General features: G+C 45.1%; 1 protein-coding gene across 3 annotated transcripts; it reads left to right on the forward strand.

The window, feature by feature from the left end:
• The first annotated feature begins 1 nt into the window (after position 1).
• On the forward strand, positions 2-11,727 carry TADA3 (transcriptional adaptor 3). 3 transcript variants are annotated; one of them, XM_044253047.1, is made up of 10 exons: positions 211-576; positions 663-743; positions 1,296-1,528; positions 2,888-3,138; positions 3,256-3,361; positions 4,848-4,989; positions 5,084-5,187; positions 6,398-6,507; positions 9,171-9,356; positions 11,192-11,727. In XM_044253047.1, the coding sequence occupies exons 3-10, from the start codon at positions 1,322-1,324 to the stop codon at positions 11,382-11,384; spliced, it is 1,299 nt and encodes a 432-aa protein (XP_044108982.1). In that variant the 5' UTR covers positions 211-576; positions 663-743; positions 1,296-1,321; the 3' UTR covers positions 11,385-11,727. The 3 variants fall into 3 exon arrangements, with proteins under 3 accessions (XP_044108984.1, XP_044108982.1, XP_044108983.1); XM_044253049.1 differs by lacking the exons at positions 211-576; positions 663-743 and adding an exon at positions 2-167; XM_044253048.1 differs by lacking the exon at positions 663-743.
• The last annotated feature ends 6,990 nt before the right edge of the window (positions 11,728-18,717 follow it).

Raw genomic sequence — 18,717 nt, forward strand, 5'->3', positions numbered from 1 at the left:
TATTAGGACAAGGCGAGGCGGAGGAGTCCTTCGTTCCTTCCGGTTCTGCGCCCCTACCCTTTCTTTGGGCCCCTCCTACTTGCAGCCCCTTGGGCTCAGCGGGACTAACCGCCGGGCTGAGAACTCAGCTGTCGAGCCCCGCCCCCAGCCTCGGGCTGTTCCCCAGAGTAAGCCTGAGGCATACCCCTCCCCCCCCGCCCACCTGCAGTGGGCTCGCTCGCGGCCTGTACAACCTTCCCCGCAAGCCATATTGGGCTCTCCCTCGCGTCTCCCACCCCCGCGTCCTCTGCAGGGAGCCCGCCCCTAGCCAGTTCCGGGGCGGTTGCTCCCACTAACCGGAACTCCCCGCCCCCTCCCGTGGCCTGGGGGCCGTAGGAGGCAGCGGGAGGCTGCAGTGAGGAGGTAGAGGGGGTGGGGGCCGCGTTAGGGGGTCCCTAGAGAACGGGGACCCTGAAGGCAAGTCACTGGGGCGACCCACGGGAGGGGCCAGCCATTACACAGGCGCACTTCTGTGCCAGGCACTGAACTGGGCTCTTGACGAGCATCCTCTCTTAATCCTCAGAACATCCCAGGGAGGTAGGTACTATTGTGATCCCCATTTTACAGATACAGACTTCTTATGGGGAAACAGACTCAAGATTTGTTTTGTCCCCATTTTGTAGATGGAAAAACCGAGACTCAGGAAGGTTAAATAGTATGTTCAGAGCTACATAGAGAATGGTAAAGGCTGGACTTGAACCCAGGTATGTCTAGCCTACCAGCCCACATTTTTAACCACTGTCAGGGGCAAATAGGTGGGATAAAGATGGGAGGGGGGGTGAGACAAGGAGAAGCAGGGAAGCACGGAGAACATTAACATTGTAAGAATGGGATGTTTGGAGCTCAGGGGATTTGCAGAACGCGGGAGGAGTAGAATAGAAAAGCATCAGGAAGGTAGGGCATAGCATATCACAGAAATTAGTGGCACAGACTCACAACTACCTGGATTCAGATTGCATCTTAGTAACCTTGGGCAGGTACCCACCTTTACAGAGTCTGAGTTTCCTTGTCTGTAAAGTGTAGATCACCATTGTCTCCTCTTACGGGGTTGGGTGAGGAATTCAGTGAGAAGCCAGTAAAATATCTGTACTTAGCTTGATGTACAGTAAGTGCTCTGTGAGTAGGGGCAGCGCCATCAACCTTGTCAACAAGGTACTGAAGCTGGGCTTTCTCCTTGATTCTGTTCCTGGATGAAGGGAGCTCTTGGACTTTTGTTGTGCCAGTTTATCTCCTATCAATGGCTCTCTCCTCTCCAGTTCCACAGGGTCCCGTATCCTGGGCCATGAGTGAACTGAAGGACTGCCCCTTGCAGTTCCATGACTTCAAGTCTGTGGACCACCTGAAGGTCTGTCCACGCTACACGGCCGTGCTAGCCCGCTCTGAGGATGATGGCATCGGTATCGAGGAGCTGGACACTCTGCAGCTGGAGCTTGAGACTCTGCTTTCCTCTGCCAGCCGGCGTCTGCGGGTTCTCGAGGCTGAAACCCAGGTGATACCCTACAGAGAGGATATCACCAGGGGTGGACTCTGATGAGTTATGGGATGAGTTATGGGTCATTGAGTTAGCTGCACCTGCTGAGGCTTGGGGTACAGGAGCTTAGCGGGGTAAGGAGAGTCCCAAGCTGGGCTCGGGTAACACATAGAATATATAAGAATGTGCATGATCCTCATAAATGGCAAGATTTCCAACTTACTGAGCGTTTATTGACCCCAACCCCCATTATGTTCTGGGTCCTGTGCTAGGCGTTAGCGGTAATTAGGATACTTCTGGCCTTCAGGGTGTTTGCCAACTAAAGGGTGGGGGAGGTCAGACAAATACCAGGTGATGCTGTATTATGGTTAGAAGTATAAGGGAACTGAATTGAGAAGACCTGGATTTGAATCCTGGCCTAAGTACTTGCTTAGTGTTGCTGTTTTCTATCTATGTGACTTTGGTAAAGTTGCCTCCTGTCATTGAGCACCAGTTCCCTATACACAAACTGGGATGAATAATAGGAGCTACCTTTGAGCTTTTGTGAGATACAAGAGAGGTTTTTTGTTTTGTTTTGTTTTTTTGCAAAGCCTCAGCCCAATATCTAACACTAAGTATTTCAGATATTAATTATAGGTACTACTCTTGATTATTTCTGTTCACTATGTAAACATCCCCTGAGCAGTGTGTGTCAGATGCTATGCCAAATCCTGGGGAATGGATAGTTAAGATGAATTTCATGATCTCCAGTAGCTTATAGTCTAGTTGAAAAGACAGGTATACTATTCATTCAGGGATGATCAAACAACACATTTAGGCCTGCGATGGAGGTACAAAGTGTAAGAGACCCAGAAAGGACCAAGATACCATTTTAAGAGGATGAATGGTTAACCTGTGGTCCCTGTGCACTGAAGCTTTTTGAACAGGGCTGTGGCATATTCAGTTTTGTTTTAGCATGTGAGAAGCTGGGTAACTGATGTGGAAAAGGCTTCCCAGTTGTGGTGACATTGAAGTGAAGGTTTGCTGGGAAGCTTGTTTGCATTCACCAAAAAGTTACCAGCAGCATATTCCAGTATTAATATGCACTGGGCATGAGCATTTGTTTGACCTAAATACTGTGTGACTGGGTTGAGTGATACAGAGGTGAATCAGTACAAACAAATAGAATGATGAGAAGTATATGAATAAAATCCTATGAGGTAGGAACAGAAAAGGAACAGAGTTTTGAAGGATGAGTAAGAGTTTACTAAATAAAAAGGGAATGGATAAATAGACTTTGGAGCCTTCTCAAGTCTAGATCCTAATTCTTCACTAGGAGAAAAACTTGTCCTTTTGACTTCCCTTCTCCCCCTCAGTGATAGTCTCTATAAATTTCAGATCCTCACTGACTGGCAGGATAAGAAAGGTGATCGACGATTCCTGAAGCTGGGTCGAGACCATGAGCTTGGAGCTCCCCCAAAACATGGAAAGCCGAAGAAACAGAAACTGGAAGGGAAGGCGGGACATGGGCCAGGCCCTGGGCCTGGCCGGCCCAAATCCAAAAACCTTCAGCCCAAGATCCAGGAATATGAATTCACTGATGACCCAATTGACGTGCCACGGATCCCCAAGAATGATGCCCCCAACAGGTTCTGGGCCAGAGAGTATAGAGGGGCCTTGGGATTTAGGCAGTAGAGGCTGGAGGGGCCTGGAGCTGAGGATGGTGGGATAGGAGGTGTCCATTCAGGATCTGCTTCTCTTTGCAGGTTCTGGGCTTCTGTAGAGCCTTACTGTGCTGATATCACCAGTGAGGAAGTGCGCACACTAGAGGAACTACTGAAACCCCCAGAAGATGAGGCTGAACATTATAAGGTAGAGACTCTGGGCCTTGGTAGACAGGGTGGTGAACAGGAGGGCTCAGAGGTGCCTCTGAAACAAAGATCCCAAAGTCATGTATCATCTTCCTTCCCCTACTCTGCCCCTACTCTACCCATCCAGATACACAGGCTTTAATTCTCAGCTCTCTTCTTCCATTGTCTCCTCTCTACTTCATCCAAATGATCACATACATCCTAAGGCATCTACTTCAATGACACTGTCCTTTGTCCCAACATTTCCATCACCTCTGCTTTGATTCTGGCCTTCATTAGATTTCACCCAAACGCTCTGTTAATACTTCCTTGCTTCCAGACGGACTTTTTGTTTTCTTTTTTTTTTTTTAAGATTTTATTTATTTATTTGATACACAGAGAAAGATCACAAGTAGGCAGAGAGGCAGGCAGAGAGAGAGAGGGGGAAGCAGGCTCCCTGCTGAGCAGAGCGCCCAATGCAGGACTCGATCCCAGGACCCTGAGATCATGACCTGAGCCAAAGGCAGAGGCCCTAACCCACTAAGCCACCCAGGCGCCCTGTTTTCCTTTTTTTTTTAAATATGTAAAACTTTACTTATGATGTAAATAAAACCGATTCCTTTAAAGAAGTTGTAGAAAATACAGAATAGTGTCAGGGAGCACTCTCCTCTAGGTCGCTGTTGTGATCGGAAGTGACAAAGCTCTGTTCCTGGGCCTCCCCTGACTCCTGCACAAGATGAAGTCCAAGCATCGTGGTCCTTGGTGACACAGCCCTACTGCCCCTCTCCAGTTTCCTCAGCCATGCCCCCTTGTCACTGCTGCATTTACCAGCCCTGCCAAGCAGCTTGCCCTCACCCCAGGCCCACGCAGACTCTTTGCTGGTCTCTGGGCCTCTGCACATGCTCTTTTTTCCTTAGCAAGCTAACTTGTCCTTCAAAGCACTGATGCCTTGTTATCTCCACCAGAATGCCTTTGCACACTCCCCACAGTAAGTTTCTTTTTCATATACACAGCACCTAGACCTACCTCTAACACTTCAGTTCTTTGAATTTTTTAAAATATTTATTGGGAAAAAAATTATTTGAAGAGTTAATCCATATAGGCAGTAGTAAATTCAGGTAATACAAATGAGAATTTTCTCTCCTGACACTAAGGCTCCTAGATCTCTCTAGGGACCACACCTATGACCTGAGATGGTCCAGGTACATACATCTTTCTGCACCTCTATCTTGGAAATTGCTTCATACTGGCTCCCATGTGTGTCTTAGTTGGTTATGTACCTGTCTCCCTTACTAGACTGTGAGCATAGAGATTTTTATCTCCTTTATTTCTTCCTACCTATGCACGGCATGGGCCTTAGCCCTGGGGTAGGTACTTGGGAGACCCATAAGTGAAGGAGTGAATGATGAGCCTATTCACAGTGTCCAAGTGCACAAAGAGCCCCCACTCACCCCAGGCATGGCTTGCCAGTGTTTACCCTCTTTGGGCCGGGTGGCATCTCCCCACAGATCCCACCCTTGGGGAAGCACTACTCCCAGCGATGGGCACAAGAGGACCTGCTGGAGGAACAGAAGGATGGGGCCCGGGCAGCAGCCGTGGCTGACAAGAAGAAAGGTCTCATGGGGCCACTGACTGAACTGGACACTAAAGGTAAGGTAGGCCCTTGTCTCCTTGCCCACCACAGGCCAGGACTTGAGTTCCCAGCTCTCAGCCCACCTGTCTACCATTTCTCTGCCCACTTTAGATGTGGATGCCCTGCTGAAAAAGTCTGAGGCCCAGCATGAGCAGCCGGAAGATGGGTGCCCCTTTGGTGCTCTGACGCAGCGCCTCCTACAGGCCCTGGTGGAGGTGAGCACCCTAACTCAACAGGAAATATGCTTACTTTCTGTTCTGATGTTTTATTTTGTGTTGAGAGATGTCATACATTTAGAAAGTTATACAGATCTTAAATGTATAGATTGATAAATTTTCACATCTGAGCACACTTGTATATTTGGCCTTATGATCACAAAACAAAGTGTTGCCAGTGTCTTAAAGCCTCTCATGCCCCTCCCAGATTCTAACCTCCCCCCAAAGTGGCCACTACACCACAGTTAATTTTGTTGAGTATTAGCTAAGGGCTGAGCTCTGTGCAAGGGCTTTCCACACATCCTCTTGTTGGAGGCAAGGGCAGTGGTTAGCCCCGTGTTGCATACTAGAAAATTGAAGCTCAGAAAAGAGAACCGTTTGCTTGAGGTTGTATAGCTAATAAATAGAAGCAGGACACAAACCCTACGTACAGAGTCCCTTTTTTTAATACCTACTATCTTGCCTTAGGCACATCTCTTCACTTCCCTGAGTCTTAGTTTTCTCCCTGACTCAAATACAGTTGTGTTTTTCTCTCATGTAATAATCTGGGGACTCATATTCCGAGTTGGCTGAGGTGGGAGTGAGGGGAGATCTCAGCCTCACACCACCGAACAAGGACCCCCAGCTGTGGTGACTTTGCCACCCTAAACATGTACTCTGCACAGGGTCATTCTGGGTATGATTGCTACTCCAAGCCCACAGAGAAAGAGCAAGGGAAAATGTGTGAAGGAAGGTTTATGGGCTGTGACTGCCTGTGGCTCTTATCTCTTCTGATCACTTTTCACTGGAGAGAATTTGTCACATGACCACATCTAACTACAAGGGAAGCTGGGAATTATAGAATAGCTGGGCAGCCATAAAGCCAGCTACAGAAAGGTGAGAATGGCTTTTGGACAGCCAGCTGCCCTTGCCACAACATGCTTAGCACAGTGCCTGGTACAATGCAAACGCTTAGCTCTTCTTTTTACTATTGTTGAGATTATCATTGCTCTTCTGTGCTCCCTTCTTTTGGTATCAGTACAAAAAAGGATTTCTAAAATGATCAGAGTTTTCTGGAATCAGTTTGGGAAGGCTTCCCAGAGGGATGGGAATAATAAAAGAGTATTTCTGGTCTGTGAAGACTGAAGATTCTGACTGAAGGTCAGAAAGGAGAAGAAAATGGAAATACTATGGCTCTTACTCCTTCCATCCCATTCCTGTGGTTTTCTAGGAAAATATTATTTCCCCTATGGAGGACTCTCCTATTCCTGACATGTCTGGGAAAGAATCAGGGGCCGATGGGGCAAGCACCTCTCCCCGCAACCAGAACAAGCCCTTCAGGTAAGTGACAACTCTGTTCCTATCCTACTATCTGGCCCCTGCCTCTGTTGACTTCTTTCCATCCCAGCATGGGAGGTCTTCATTAAAAGAGAGATTGAGGGCATTTTGGTGAAGCCCAGTGAAAGTTTCAACCATGCATGCTCACCCAGCATTTCTACATGCACAGACTCAAGTATAAGGTTGTTCATCATAGCACTGTTCTTACTGTAAATGATCTAAATGGGCAACTGAAGAGGATTGGTTGGCTAAACAGTTGTAATTCCACATGATGAAATAACTTGTAACTATTAATCATCTTAGGGAAACCTAGTTAATTGACATGAAAAGATGGAAACAGTAGAGTGTTAAATGGAGAAAATATCAGTTGAGCACAATACAAACGATCCTGTTTTTACTCAGTATATATTTAAATTTGTGCATGTAGGGGAAAAAACAAAATAATGTGTAATAAAAGATTGGAAATAACATGTAATGTGTATAGCATATAAGTAATATAAAATATTTATGTTTTTGTATGTGTAATGTCACTAACAGCAAAGTAACAGTAATATTTTTAGTAGTAACAGAAAATAATTGTGGTTCTCTCCGAGTTGTTGGCATTACAGGTTTTTCTATATTTTTTGACAGTGGATATGTGTTGGCTTGTGTTTGAAATAAGACCAGATGTGTCTGTCTCTATATTTCCCAGCATATTGAGCAATAATTGACATATATTCCTGTATGAGTTTAAGGTGTATGTGTACAAAACATGTATGTGGTCTGATTTGCATATGTTGTGAAATGATTACCTCAATAGGTTCAGCTAACATCCATCTTCTCACATAGATACAATTAAAAAAAAAGGAAAAATATTTCTCTTTGTGGTGAAAACTCTTAGGATTTATACTTTGTGTCATACAGTAGTGTTAGCTAAGGTCATTGTGTTGTATAGAACATTCTGGGACTTATCTTGTAAGTGGAAGTCTACCTTTTGATCACCTTCCTCCAGTTCTCCGCCCCCCTCCTCGTCCTTGACTCTGGTAATGGAAAGTCTGATCTCTTTTTCTATGAATTTGTGGGTTTTTTAGATTCCACATATAAGTGAGATTATGTGTTATTTGTTTTTCTCTCTCTGACTTATGTCATTTAGCATAATGCATTCAGAGTCCATCCATGTTGTCACAAATGGTAGGATTTCCTTGGTTTTTTAAGGCTGAATAATAATCCATTGTATATATACCACAATTTTTTTTTAAGATTTTATTTATTTATTTGACAGACAGAGATTACAAGTAGGCAAGAGAGGCAGGCAGGGAGAGAGAAGGAAGCAAGCTCCCTGCTGAGCAGAGAGCCTGACGTGGGGCTCGATCCCAGGACCCTGGGATCATGACCTGAGCCGAAGGCAGAGGCTTAACCCACTGAGCCACCTAGGCGCCCCTATACCACAAATTCTTTATTCCTTCATCCATCGATGGACACCAAGGTTGCTTCTATATCTTGACTATTGTAAATAATGCTGCTGTGAACATGGGGATACAGATGTGTTCTCAAGTTAGTATTTACATTTTCTTTGTGCATATTCCCAGAATTGGAGTAGCTGGATCGTATGGTAGCTGTTTTTAATTCCTTGAGGATCCTCCACACTGTGTTCCACAGTGGCTGCACTAACTTATGTTCCCACCAACAGTGCAAGAGGGTTCCCTTTTCTCCAGATCCTCGCCAACATTTGTTATCTCGTCTTTGTGATGATAGCCATTCTAACAGGCCAGAGGTGATAATTCGTCGTGGCTTTAATTTGCATTTCTGTAATAACTAGGGATGTTGAGCATCTTTTCATGTTCCTGTTGGCCTTTTATATATCTTCTTTGGAGAAATGTCTATTCAGGAACTTTGCCCTTTTTTTTAATTGGGTGGGTTTATTGCTTTTGAGTTATATGAGTTCTTTATGTATGATGGATATTAACTTCTCATCAGATAAATCATTTGCAGATACTTTTCCCATTCCATAAGTTATCTTTTCACTTTGTTGATGATTTCTTTTGCTATGCAGAAGTAATTTTTTTTTAAAGATTTTATTTATTTATTTGACAGACAGAGATCACAAGTAGGCAGAGAGGCAGGCAGAGAGAGAGGAGGAAACAGGCTCCCTGCTGAGCAGAGAGCCTGATGTGGGGCTCGATCCCAGGACCCTGGAATCATGACCTGAGCTGAAGGCAGAGGCGTTAACCCACTGAGCCACCCAGGTGCCCCCAGAAGTAATTTTTTGATGTTGTCCCGCTTGTTTAGGTTTTATTTTGTTGCTTGTGCTTTAGGTGTCAAAGCCAAAAAGCCATTGCCAAGACCCATGTCAAGGAGTTTAGCTTTTAACATTTTCTTTGTATTTTTTTAATATTTTATTTATTTATTTGACAGACAGATATCACAAGTAGGCAGAGAGGCAGGCAGAGAGAGAGAGAGGAGGAAGCAGGCTTCCCGCTGAGCAGAGAGCCCGATGCGGGGCTCGATCCCAGGACCCTGGGATCATGACCCGAGCCGAAGGCAGAGGCTTTAACCCTCTGAGCCACCCAGGCGCCCCTTTTCTTTGAATTTTTATACCTAGATAGATAGGGGGTGCCCAAAGAGAAAAGAATGTGTTCACTAGCCTCTAAGCTGGCCCTTGAGCTAAGGACTCCCTTACTCTGTAGTGTGCCACATACCAAGTCCCTGGAGAGCCGCATCAAGGAGGAGCTGATTGCCCAGGGCCTGCTGGAGTCGGAGGACCGCCCTGCAGAGGACTCGGAGGATGAGGTCCTCGCAGAGCTGCGCAAACGGCAGGCCGAGCTGAAGGCGCTCAGTGCCCACAACCGCACCAAGAAGCACGACCTGCTGAGGTGAGTGTGGACAGGTGATGTGGGTCAGGGAGTGGCTGAGGAGGCCTAGGCCACTGCTGGTTGCCTTCTGGGGGCTTTATAACAGTGTTCCCAAACCCTGTAGGGCCTCTAAATCAGCTGGAGAGCCTTGGAAAAATTAATCATTGCCAGGCACCACAGACTCTAGGGTTTAGGCACCTATGATTGATTTATTGACTTATTTGGAATTACGGTCAAAAAAACAGATAAAATTAATTCTTTGAGTCATTTTTAAGTGTACAGTTCAGTGGTATTAACTATATTCACATTGTTGTGTGATTTATTTTTTAAAATGTTCATACTTACTTTCATTTTCCAATATGTTTTTACGACAAATTTTATAAACATGGAGTGTCTGAAAGAGTAGTATGATAAACACCAATATACTACCTAACTGGATTTATCAACTGTTAACAGTTTGGACATCTGTGGTTATTACTGGCCCTTCACTGGAAATTGCCCAGCATTTTAGTATCAGTTCTTTAAGGAACTGGTCACAAGATCTTTCCTTTTATATTGACTCCCAACCATCTTGCCCTGAGTTGGTCATGACAAAAGTATAGGTGACATCTGGAGGGAGATTATGTTGTTGTCATCTTTGGGGAAAAGTAGGGAAGCAGCCTCACTGACAGGTGTGTCTTCCCCTCACAGAGCCCCAACAGGGCTGGGTGTACTCATTCATTTGGCCAGCTCTGCCTATCTCTTACACATTGTACTGGGGGCTAGCAAGAGAGGCAGAGCAAAAGGCTTGTGGTCTATAGGTGGGTGATTTGTGCACCATTAAAAGGTGAGGAAACTGCTGACAAGCTGCTAAGGGGGTGCTTAAGGATGAGGGTACATTGAGTGCCTACAGTGTACCAGGGGCTTTGTATACACTATGCTGTTTAATCTGGACTACATCCCAGGGGATAGTTGGTATTTTTCCTGTTTCCTAGATGAGGAAGTAAAGGGCCAGTGAAGTGAGTGCTCTCCTGAAGGTCATATAGCCAGTAAAGAGCCGAGGTGCAACTTGAGCCCAAGGCTAAAGGCTCAGCCTCTTTCTAGTTCCATTTCATGCAAGAACAAAAAGAGGAAAATAAAAGATGAAAGAGGCACTGAGTGAGTTGGGTAGAGGGGAGAGAGTGATAGGGAAAAGCAAGGATATGCAGATATAGAGGTAGTGGACAGTGAACGAACTAGCTTGGGTTGTCAGGAGACCAGAATCCAGCCTTCAGTCCTGCTGTGGACCAGCTGCCGGGCCTTAAGTAAGGTATCTCCTGCCCTGAGCAGCAGCTTTCCCTTCTGGAAAATTAACAGGTTGGACTAGGTCAGATCTCTGAACCACCTTCCAGCTCCACCAACAGTGGAATTTATAGGTCAGATTCCATTTATAGGGGTTGGTTCTGCCTCTGTGCTCTTCATGTAGACCTCAGGCTGCCTAGACCCTTAGGTTGCTTTGGAATTTGGATACAGAAATAAGGAGGTCTGCTGACACTAGAACACCTTTTAAAGAAGATTGGAGCCAACCTGCATTAATTCAGGTCTTCTAACTCACTAGTTGTGGGATTTTGGGGTGTTTTTTTACTCTTTTTGACTTCCATTTCATCACTGGTAACATCGCTGTTATGAGGCTTAATTCTGCTGACATGTTTGAAGAGCTTGAGATTGTACCTAGTGTATAGTACCATACAAATGTGGTTCAGTAACTTTGCTTTTTGGTATGAAACATCCACAGGAGTGCCAGCCTGGGGTGGTGTGTAGGTTCAGTCTGGAAGAGGGAGGGGGGCCCCACTGTGGAGGTGGGCTTCCCAGGGCACCTGGCTGGCTGGTCCCCACAGGCTGGCAAAGGAGGAGGTTAGCCGGCAAGAGCTGAGGCAGCGGGTCCGCATGGCAGACAATGAGGTCATGGATGCCTTCCGGAAGATCATGGCTGCCCGGCAGAAGAAGCGGACCCCCACCAAGAAGGAGAAGGACCAGGCCTGGAAGACTCTGAAGGAGCGTGAAAGCATCCTAAAGCTGCTGGATGGATAGCCCTCACTCCTGCCTCAAGCTGCCTTCCTCTGGCCTGGAGGAAGGAGGGGTGGGAAGCCCACTTCCTTCTTTGGGCTACCCCAACCATAGGCCTGTGGCTGCCTGAAAATGTCAAATTGTGACAGTCTCTAGAGGACTGTGGCCTTTCCCTGAGTTCTTTTGGCCTAGCTCTGTAGAGCCAGGATATGGGAGGCTCTGTTGGGCTGGCCTGGGGCCTAGTCTGTGCTTCCCCCTCTTTACTATTCCCCACTCCCACACCTCTCTCCCTCAAGGACTTCTCTCTTGTGGTTTTGTAAAGTGCAAACCTGAAAGTAAAGTGACTGCTGTGATTTTTTAAAAAGTATCCAGAATCTTTGAATGTCTGTTATTGTGGGGTAGAGAAGAACTGGTGTGGGTGGCAAAGGAGGGTATGCTTGGGGGCTCTCAGCCTTTGGCCATTCACCCATGTCATTCATTCAGGAAGAACTCCCTGAGGATACTTGTGGATTCATAACAAGGAAATGTGTTGATGGGGGTCTTGGTGGTCCTGGGGCAGGGTGGCCTCCAGGGTTGGCCAAGCCAGCAACTCAACACGACCATCAAGGGTCCAGCTACCTCTGTACTGTGTCAGGCCTGACACAGAAAGCTACCGTATCAGCTTTTGCCTAAAATGGGTTTTCCTCCAGCTGTGCAGCCAGTAGCAGCGGACAGAGGCCAAATTGATGTCTAGCACAGGAGAGAGCAGGAAGGAGCCAGCTGGCATTCCTGGCCCACCCACAAGAGCACAATGCCTTTCCCAAATACCATTATGTCTCACCTGGCCCACACTAAGGCCTGCATGTCCATTCCTGAACCAGTCACTGAAGCAATGGATGCCTCTACTGTCATTTAACTGGTGCGAGTAGAGTCTGCTCCACCAAGCCCAAGGCAGTGGGGAGAAATGGGGGAACCTAACAAAAATCTGAGTAGGAAGGGGAAGTGGATGCTGGATAGGCCACCAGTGATAGCCCTTCCTCAACCCGAGCAAGAAACTAGGCCTAGGCGATACAGATGAGCAAATGTACTCTTGTCCCTACCTCAAGTTGTTCCCATACTAGTCAGGGAGTCGGAAAATAATCTGCAATTTACTGTGGGAAGGTTGAAGTCCACACGGGAGAAGGGAAGAGAAGGTTCCCTGAGGAAGTGACCTGTGAACCGAGCCATAAAGATGACAAGTACAGCCAACATTCTTAAATGTGCAGCACTTGTGTTAAGAGAACTGCCCCTTCCCCATTCCATGTAGCTCTTAATGGGGCTGTCATACTAGGATGGATACATGACCCCAGCTTGCCCAGTCACAGTACCCTATTTTTTAGCCATGATAATTGGTCCAAAAAGTGGACATGTATGTGACTTAGGCTGGGTCAATCAGAGGCCTTCCATAAGCTTACTATAGTGATGCTGACAGAGGAGGGTTTTTCTTTTGGATCAAAAGCCTGAGAATGTAATCATAATTAGACTACCTGCTGACCCACTCTCTTGCCATGTGGAAGAACCTGCCTCAGAACAAAGCCAACTCAGAAGAGCCGAGCCAGGAGACGGAAAAGGAGGCAAAGTCCTCATGATGTAGCTGGAGCCTCATATCCTCCACTGGACTTTCCAGTTATATCAGCCCACAAGTGCTGCTTTTGGCTTAATCTGGTTCCCTTTGGAGTTTCATCATTTGTCAACTAAAAAAAGGCTGACAGATGAAAGTGGACTTTGGCCAAAAGAAGGCTGGAGTGGAGTTGTGAGAGAGGACAGCAGAGGCCCTGCCTCCCACTAGGTGCAGAACCTAGTCATTGCAGTTCTCCAGTAACTCATACTTTCTCAGAAAAAACACCTACACCTAATTTCATTAATGAATTTGATTAATGAATTAATGAAATTAAGTGCTTAGTAAGTGTTAGCTCTGTACCAGGTGCCATTCTAAACTCCTCAGTTTAACAAATCTCAGCTACCGCATGTGGTAGATACTAATAACATCCCATTCACAGATGAGGAAACTGACTCAGGTGATTACATTCCTTGCTTGGTCAAACAATTGATAAGTGGTTGAGCCAAGATTCCAACTTAGTCTATTTCCCTTGCAGACAGAGCCCCTTCATTATGCAACTCATTGGGGGCCCACTCCCTTACAGTCTATATATGAAGGGTACTCCTAGGTTTGGGCACTATACAAGTGTCTGACTCTTGATCTCAGCTCAGTTCTTGATCACAGGGTCATAAGTTCCAGCCCCATGTTGGGCTCCATGCTGGGGGCAGAGCCTACTTTAAAAAAGAGGCAGGTTGGGGGTGGTTGTGTGGGGGAGGAGCAAGATGGTGGAGGAGTAGGAGACCTAAATATCATCCGCTCCCAGGAGTTCAGCCTGATAGTCATCAAACCATTCTGAACACCTACAAACCAACAGGAGATCGAAGAGAAGAAGAGCAGCAATTCTAGGAACAGAAAAGCAACCACCGGGGCGCCTGGGTGGCTCAGTGGGTTAAACCGCTGCCTTCGGCTCAGGTCATGATCTCAGGGTCCTGGGATCGAGTCCCGCGTCGGGCTCTCTGCTCAGCAGGGAGTCTGCTTCCTCCTCTCTCTCTCTGCCTGCCTCTCTGCCTACTTGTCATCTCTCTCTGTCAAATAAATAAAATCTTTAAAAAAAAAAAAAAGAAAAGCAACCACCTTCTGGAAGGTAGGGTGTGTGGAGAAGCGAATCTGAGGAGATATACAGGAAGATAGACCTAGGGGGAGAGGCCAGCTCCCAGCAAGCGGTAGAGCAGTGGAGTGCAAAATCAGAACTTTTAGAAGTCTGCTCCACTGAGGGACGTCACTCCAGAGACTAAGCAGGGGGTGGAGACCTCACAGGGACAGTGTGATCTCAGGACCCACGGGGTCACACAAAGACCCAGGGTGCATGAGTGTGGCAGAATCCCCAGGTAACAGAGTGGGGAAGCTGGCTGCAGAGATGGAGCCGAGGAGGGGGCTTTCAGGTCGGGGTTACCTTAAACCATGATCTGAGGCACAGTCAGGCCACTGCTCTTGGAGCAGGAACCCCACAAGTGGCAGATCTGGAGAGACTCACCTTCCTCCTCCAGGAGAAGCAGCACGGGAGTGCAGTGCAGGAATCTGCGGAGTCTAGAGACTCAAACAGGGCAGTGCGCCAGAGATAGAAATGCTTGGTCACAGGCTGAGTGAGCTCAGAGCATGGCAGGAGACCAGGGAGACAGGAGGGATTGACTGCTTTTCTCTGAGGGTGCACTGAGGAGTGGGGCCCCAAGCTCTCAGCTCCTCTGGGCCGGAGATTGGGAGGCCGCCATCTTCATTCCCATCCTCCAAAGCTGTACAGAAAGCATCCAAGGAACAAAAGCTCTGAGAGTGAACCAGAGCACATTATTTAACCTGCCGCCCTGGCAAGGGCAGTGCAATCCGCCTTGTGCAAAGGCATTTGAAAATCACAGGCAACAGGCTCCTTTCCCAGAAGATCAGCAAGAACATCCTCGTTCTTGAACAACCAAGACCAAGTTCACCGATCAATGAGAACTGCAAAACTTCAGAGCTACAGGAATATAGCACATAGAATTGATGGCTTTTTTCCCAAGATTCTTTAGTCTTTCAAAGTTAAATTTTTTAAATTTTATTTTTTTCTTATTCTATTTTTTAAAATTTTCCTCTTTCTTATTTTAATGTTTTTGAACATTTAATCATTACCTTTTTTAAAAATCTTTTTAAAATTTTCATTGTTATAGTCATATTCTATCCCTTGATTGTATTTAATCTTATTTTTTGTACACATATAGGTTTTTCTTTCTTTAAAATTTTGGGATACAGTTTCTTCTAACATCAAAATATACCCTAAATCTAGTGCACAGCTTTTTTCTAGTCTCCAGCCTGATCACATTCTTTGCTCTTTTTTTTTTCCCTTTTTCAACCAACTTCTTATCAATTCCTTTTTTAGAATCTTTTTAAATTTTCAACTTTATAGTCATATTTCATCCCTTCATCATGTTTACCCTTGTTTTTTTGTATATATATATTTTTTTTCTTTCTTTCTTTCTTTAAAAATTTTGGAGGCAGTTTCTTCTAGCGGACCAAAAATACACCAAAAATCAAGAGTGTGCTTTGTTCTATTCACCAGTCATTCATATATATATATCCACCCCCCTTTCTTCTCCTCCCCAGTTTTGGGTCTCTTCTGATTTTGTTAGTGCATGTTTTTCTGGGGCTGTTGCTACACTTTCAGTATCTTGTTCTCTCATTCATCTATTCTTATCTGGATAAAATGACAAGGCAGAAAAACTCACCTCACCTCAAAAAAAAAAGAATAAGAGGCAGTACTGGCAGCTAGGGACCTAATCAATATGGACATTAGTAATATGTCTGGACTAGAGTCCAGCATGGAAGATACTAGAAAATCCCTTTCTGGAGAAATAAAACAACTAAAATCTAACCAAGTTGAAATAAAAATGCTATTAATGATGTGCAATAAAAAATGGAGACTCTTACTGCTAGAATAAAGGAAGCAGAAGAGAGAAATAGTGATCTAGAAGACCAAATGAAGGAGAATAAAGAAGCTGAGCGAAAGAGAGACAACTACTGGACCACAAGGGGAGAATTTGAGAGATAAGTGGTAACATAAGATGAAACAATATTAGAATACTTGGGATCCCAGATGAAGAAAGAGAGAGGGAGGCAGAAAGTATATTGGAGCAAATTATAGCAGAGAATTCCCCTAATTCAGCGAAGGGAAGAAGCATCAAAATCCAGGAGGTACAGGGAACCCCCTTCAAAATCAATAAGAATAGGTCCACACCCCGTCATCTAATAGTAAAACTTAACAATTCTCAGTGACAAAGAGAAAATCCTAAAAGCAGCTCAGGACAAGAGGTCTGTAACATACAACAGTAGAAAAATTAGATTGGCAGCAATCCTATCCACAGAAGGGCCAGAAGGGACTGGCATGATATATTCAGAGCACTAAATGAGAAAAATATGCAGCCAAGAATACTATATCCAGCTAGGCTGTCACTTGAAAATAGAAGGAGCGATAAAAAGCTTCCAGGAAAAACAAAAACTAAAAGAATTTGCAAACACCAAACCAGCCCTACAGGAAATATTGAAAGGGGTCCTCTGAACAAAGAGAGAGCCTAAAAGTAACAGATGAGAAAGGAACCAAGACAATATACAGGAAGAGTCACTTTACAGGCAATACAATGGCACTAAATATCTTTCAGTAGTTACCCTAAATGTAAATGGGCTAAATGCTCCAATCAAAAGATATAGGGTATCAGAATGGATCAAAAAACAAGACACATTGATATGCTGTCTGCACGAAACTCATTTTAGACCCAGAGACACCTCCAGATTTAAAGTGAGGGGAAGGAAAATAATTTACCACACTAATGGACATCAGAAGAAAGCTGGGGTGGCAATCCTTATATCAGATCAATTAGATTTTAAGCCAAAGACTATAATAAGAGATGAGGAAGGACACTGTATCATATTTAAAGGGTCTGTCCAAAAAGAAGATTTAACAATTTTTTTTTTATTTGACAGAGAGATCACAGGTAAGCAGAGAGGCTGGCAGAGAGAGAGAGAGAGAGAGGGAAGCAGGCTCCCCGCTGAGCAGAGAGCCCGATGTGGGACTCGATCCCAGGACCCTGAGATCATGACCTGAGCCGAAGGCAGTGGCTTAACCCACTGAGCCACCCAGGCGCCCCAAGATCTAACAATTTTAAATATCTATGCCCCTAACATGGAAGCAGCCAATTATATAAACCAATTAATTACAAAATCAAAATCAAAGAAACACATCGACAATAATATAATAATAGTAGAGGACTTTAACACCCCCCCTCACTGAAATGGACAGATCTTCTAAGCAAAAGATCAACAAGGAAATAAAGGCTTTAAGTGACACACTGGACCAGATAGACATCACAGATATATTTAGAATATTCCATCCCAAAGCAACAGAATACACATTCTTCTCTACTGCACATGGAACATTCTCCAGAATAGATCACATCCTGGGTCATAAATCATGTCTCAACTGGTACCAAAAGACTGTATGCAGGTTCCTCAAAAGGTTGAAAATAGAGCTACCGTAGGACCCAGCATTCGCTATGCAACATTCGACACTATAGCATTCAGATGTAGTAATATGAAGGGGCACATGCACCCGAACATCTGTAGCAGCAATGTCCACAATAGCCAAACTATGGAAAGAGCCTAGATGTCCATCAAAGATGAATGAATAAAGAAGATGTGGTATATATATATATAGGAATATATATATATATATATAAATATATATATATAGGAATATATATATATAGGAATACTATGCAGCCATCAAGAAAAATGAAATCCTGCCATTTGCAAAGACGTGGATAGAACTAGAGGGTATTTTGCTAAGTGAAATAAGTCAATCAGAGAAGATAATTATCATATGATCTCTCTGATATGAGGAATTTGAGAAGCAGGGTGGGGGGGTGTTGGGGGTAGGGAAGGAAAAAATAAAACAAGATGGGACGGGGGAGGGAGACAAACCATAAGAAACTCTTAATCTCATGAAACAAACTGAGGGTTGCTAGGGGGTGAAGGGGAAGGCATAGGGTGGCTGGGTTATGGACATTGGGGAGGGTATGTGCTATGGTGAGTGTTATGAATTGTGTAAGACTGATGATTCACAGACCTGTACTCCTGAAGCAAATAATACATTATATATTAATCTTTTTTAAAAAGTTTTTTTTAAAAAAAGGGTGGGGGAAGAACCCTAGAAGTCTGCGTGGACCTGATTCATTAGGGGAAAGACTTTCAAGGATCAGTTGTGAGAACTCTAGTTACTCTCTATTGCACACCTGCTTATCCGCCTAGTACTGTGCTAGAATCTCTACTCCCATGTTTTATTTGATGCTCAAGACACACCTCTGAGGTGAATAGGAATATTCCTACCCTGCAGAACAGGACATGAAGCTCAGAAGTGCAATGGCTTCTGAGACTATACAAAGTTGATGCAGGAAGCTGAGACAGCACCATGGCTGAGTCCTTTCTTATGCCACATATGTGTCTGCTGGAGCCAGAGGAGGCCTCCTTTATGTGGTTTGGAGGAAGCTGGGTTCCGGGGATAGTAGTTTCAGTACCTCAAGCTTAAAATTTTAATGTGAAACAATCCTGACACCTTATCATTAGTTGGGTGAAATAGCCTTTTGTGTCTTGGCCCTGAGGGGCATCCACCATCCTTATTTTTCCAGTCTCCCAAATGTCTTACAACTGACTTTCAGAAACACAGGTGTGCATGAGAACAGGGAGAATTGAGTGAAGGTTAAGCCCTGATGTCAGGATTGT

The sequence above is a fragment of the Neovison vison genome, chromosome 6, assembly GCF_020171115.1.
Source record: "Neovison vison isolate M4711 chromosome 6, ASM_NN_V1, whole genome shotgun sequence".
Taxonomy (NCBI): Eukaryota; Metazoa; Chordata; class Mammalia; order Carnivora; family Mustelidae; genus Neogale; species Neogale vison.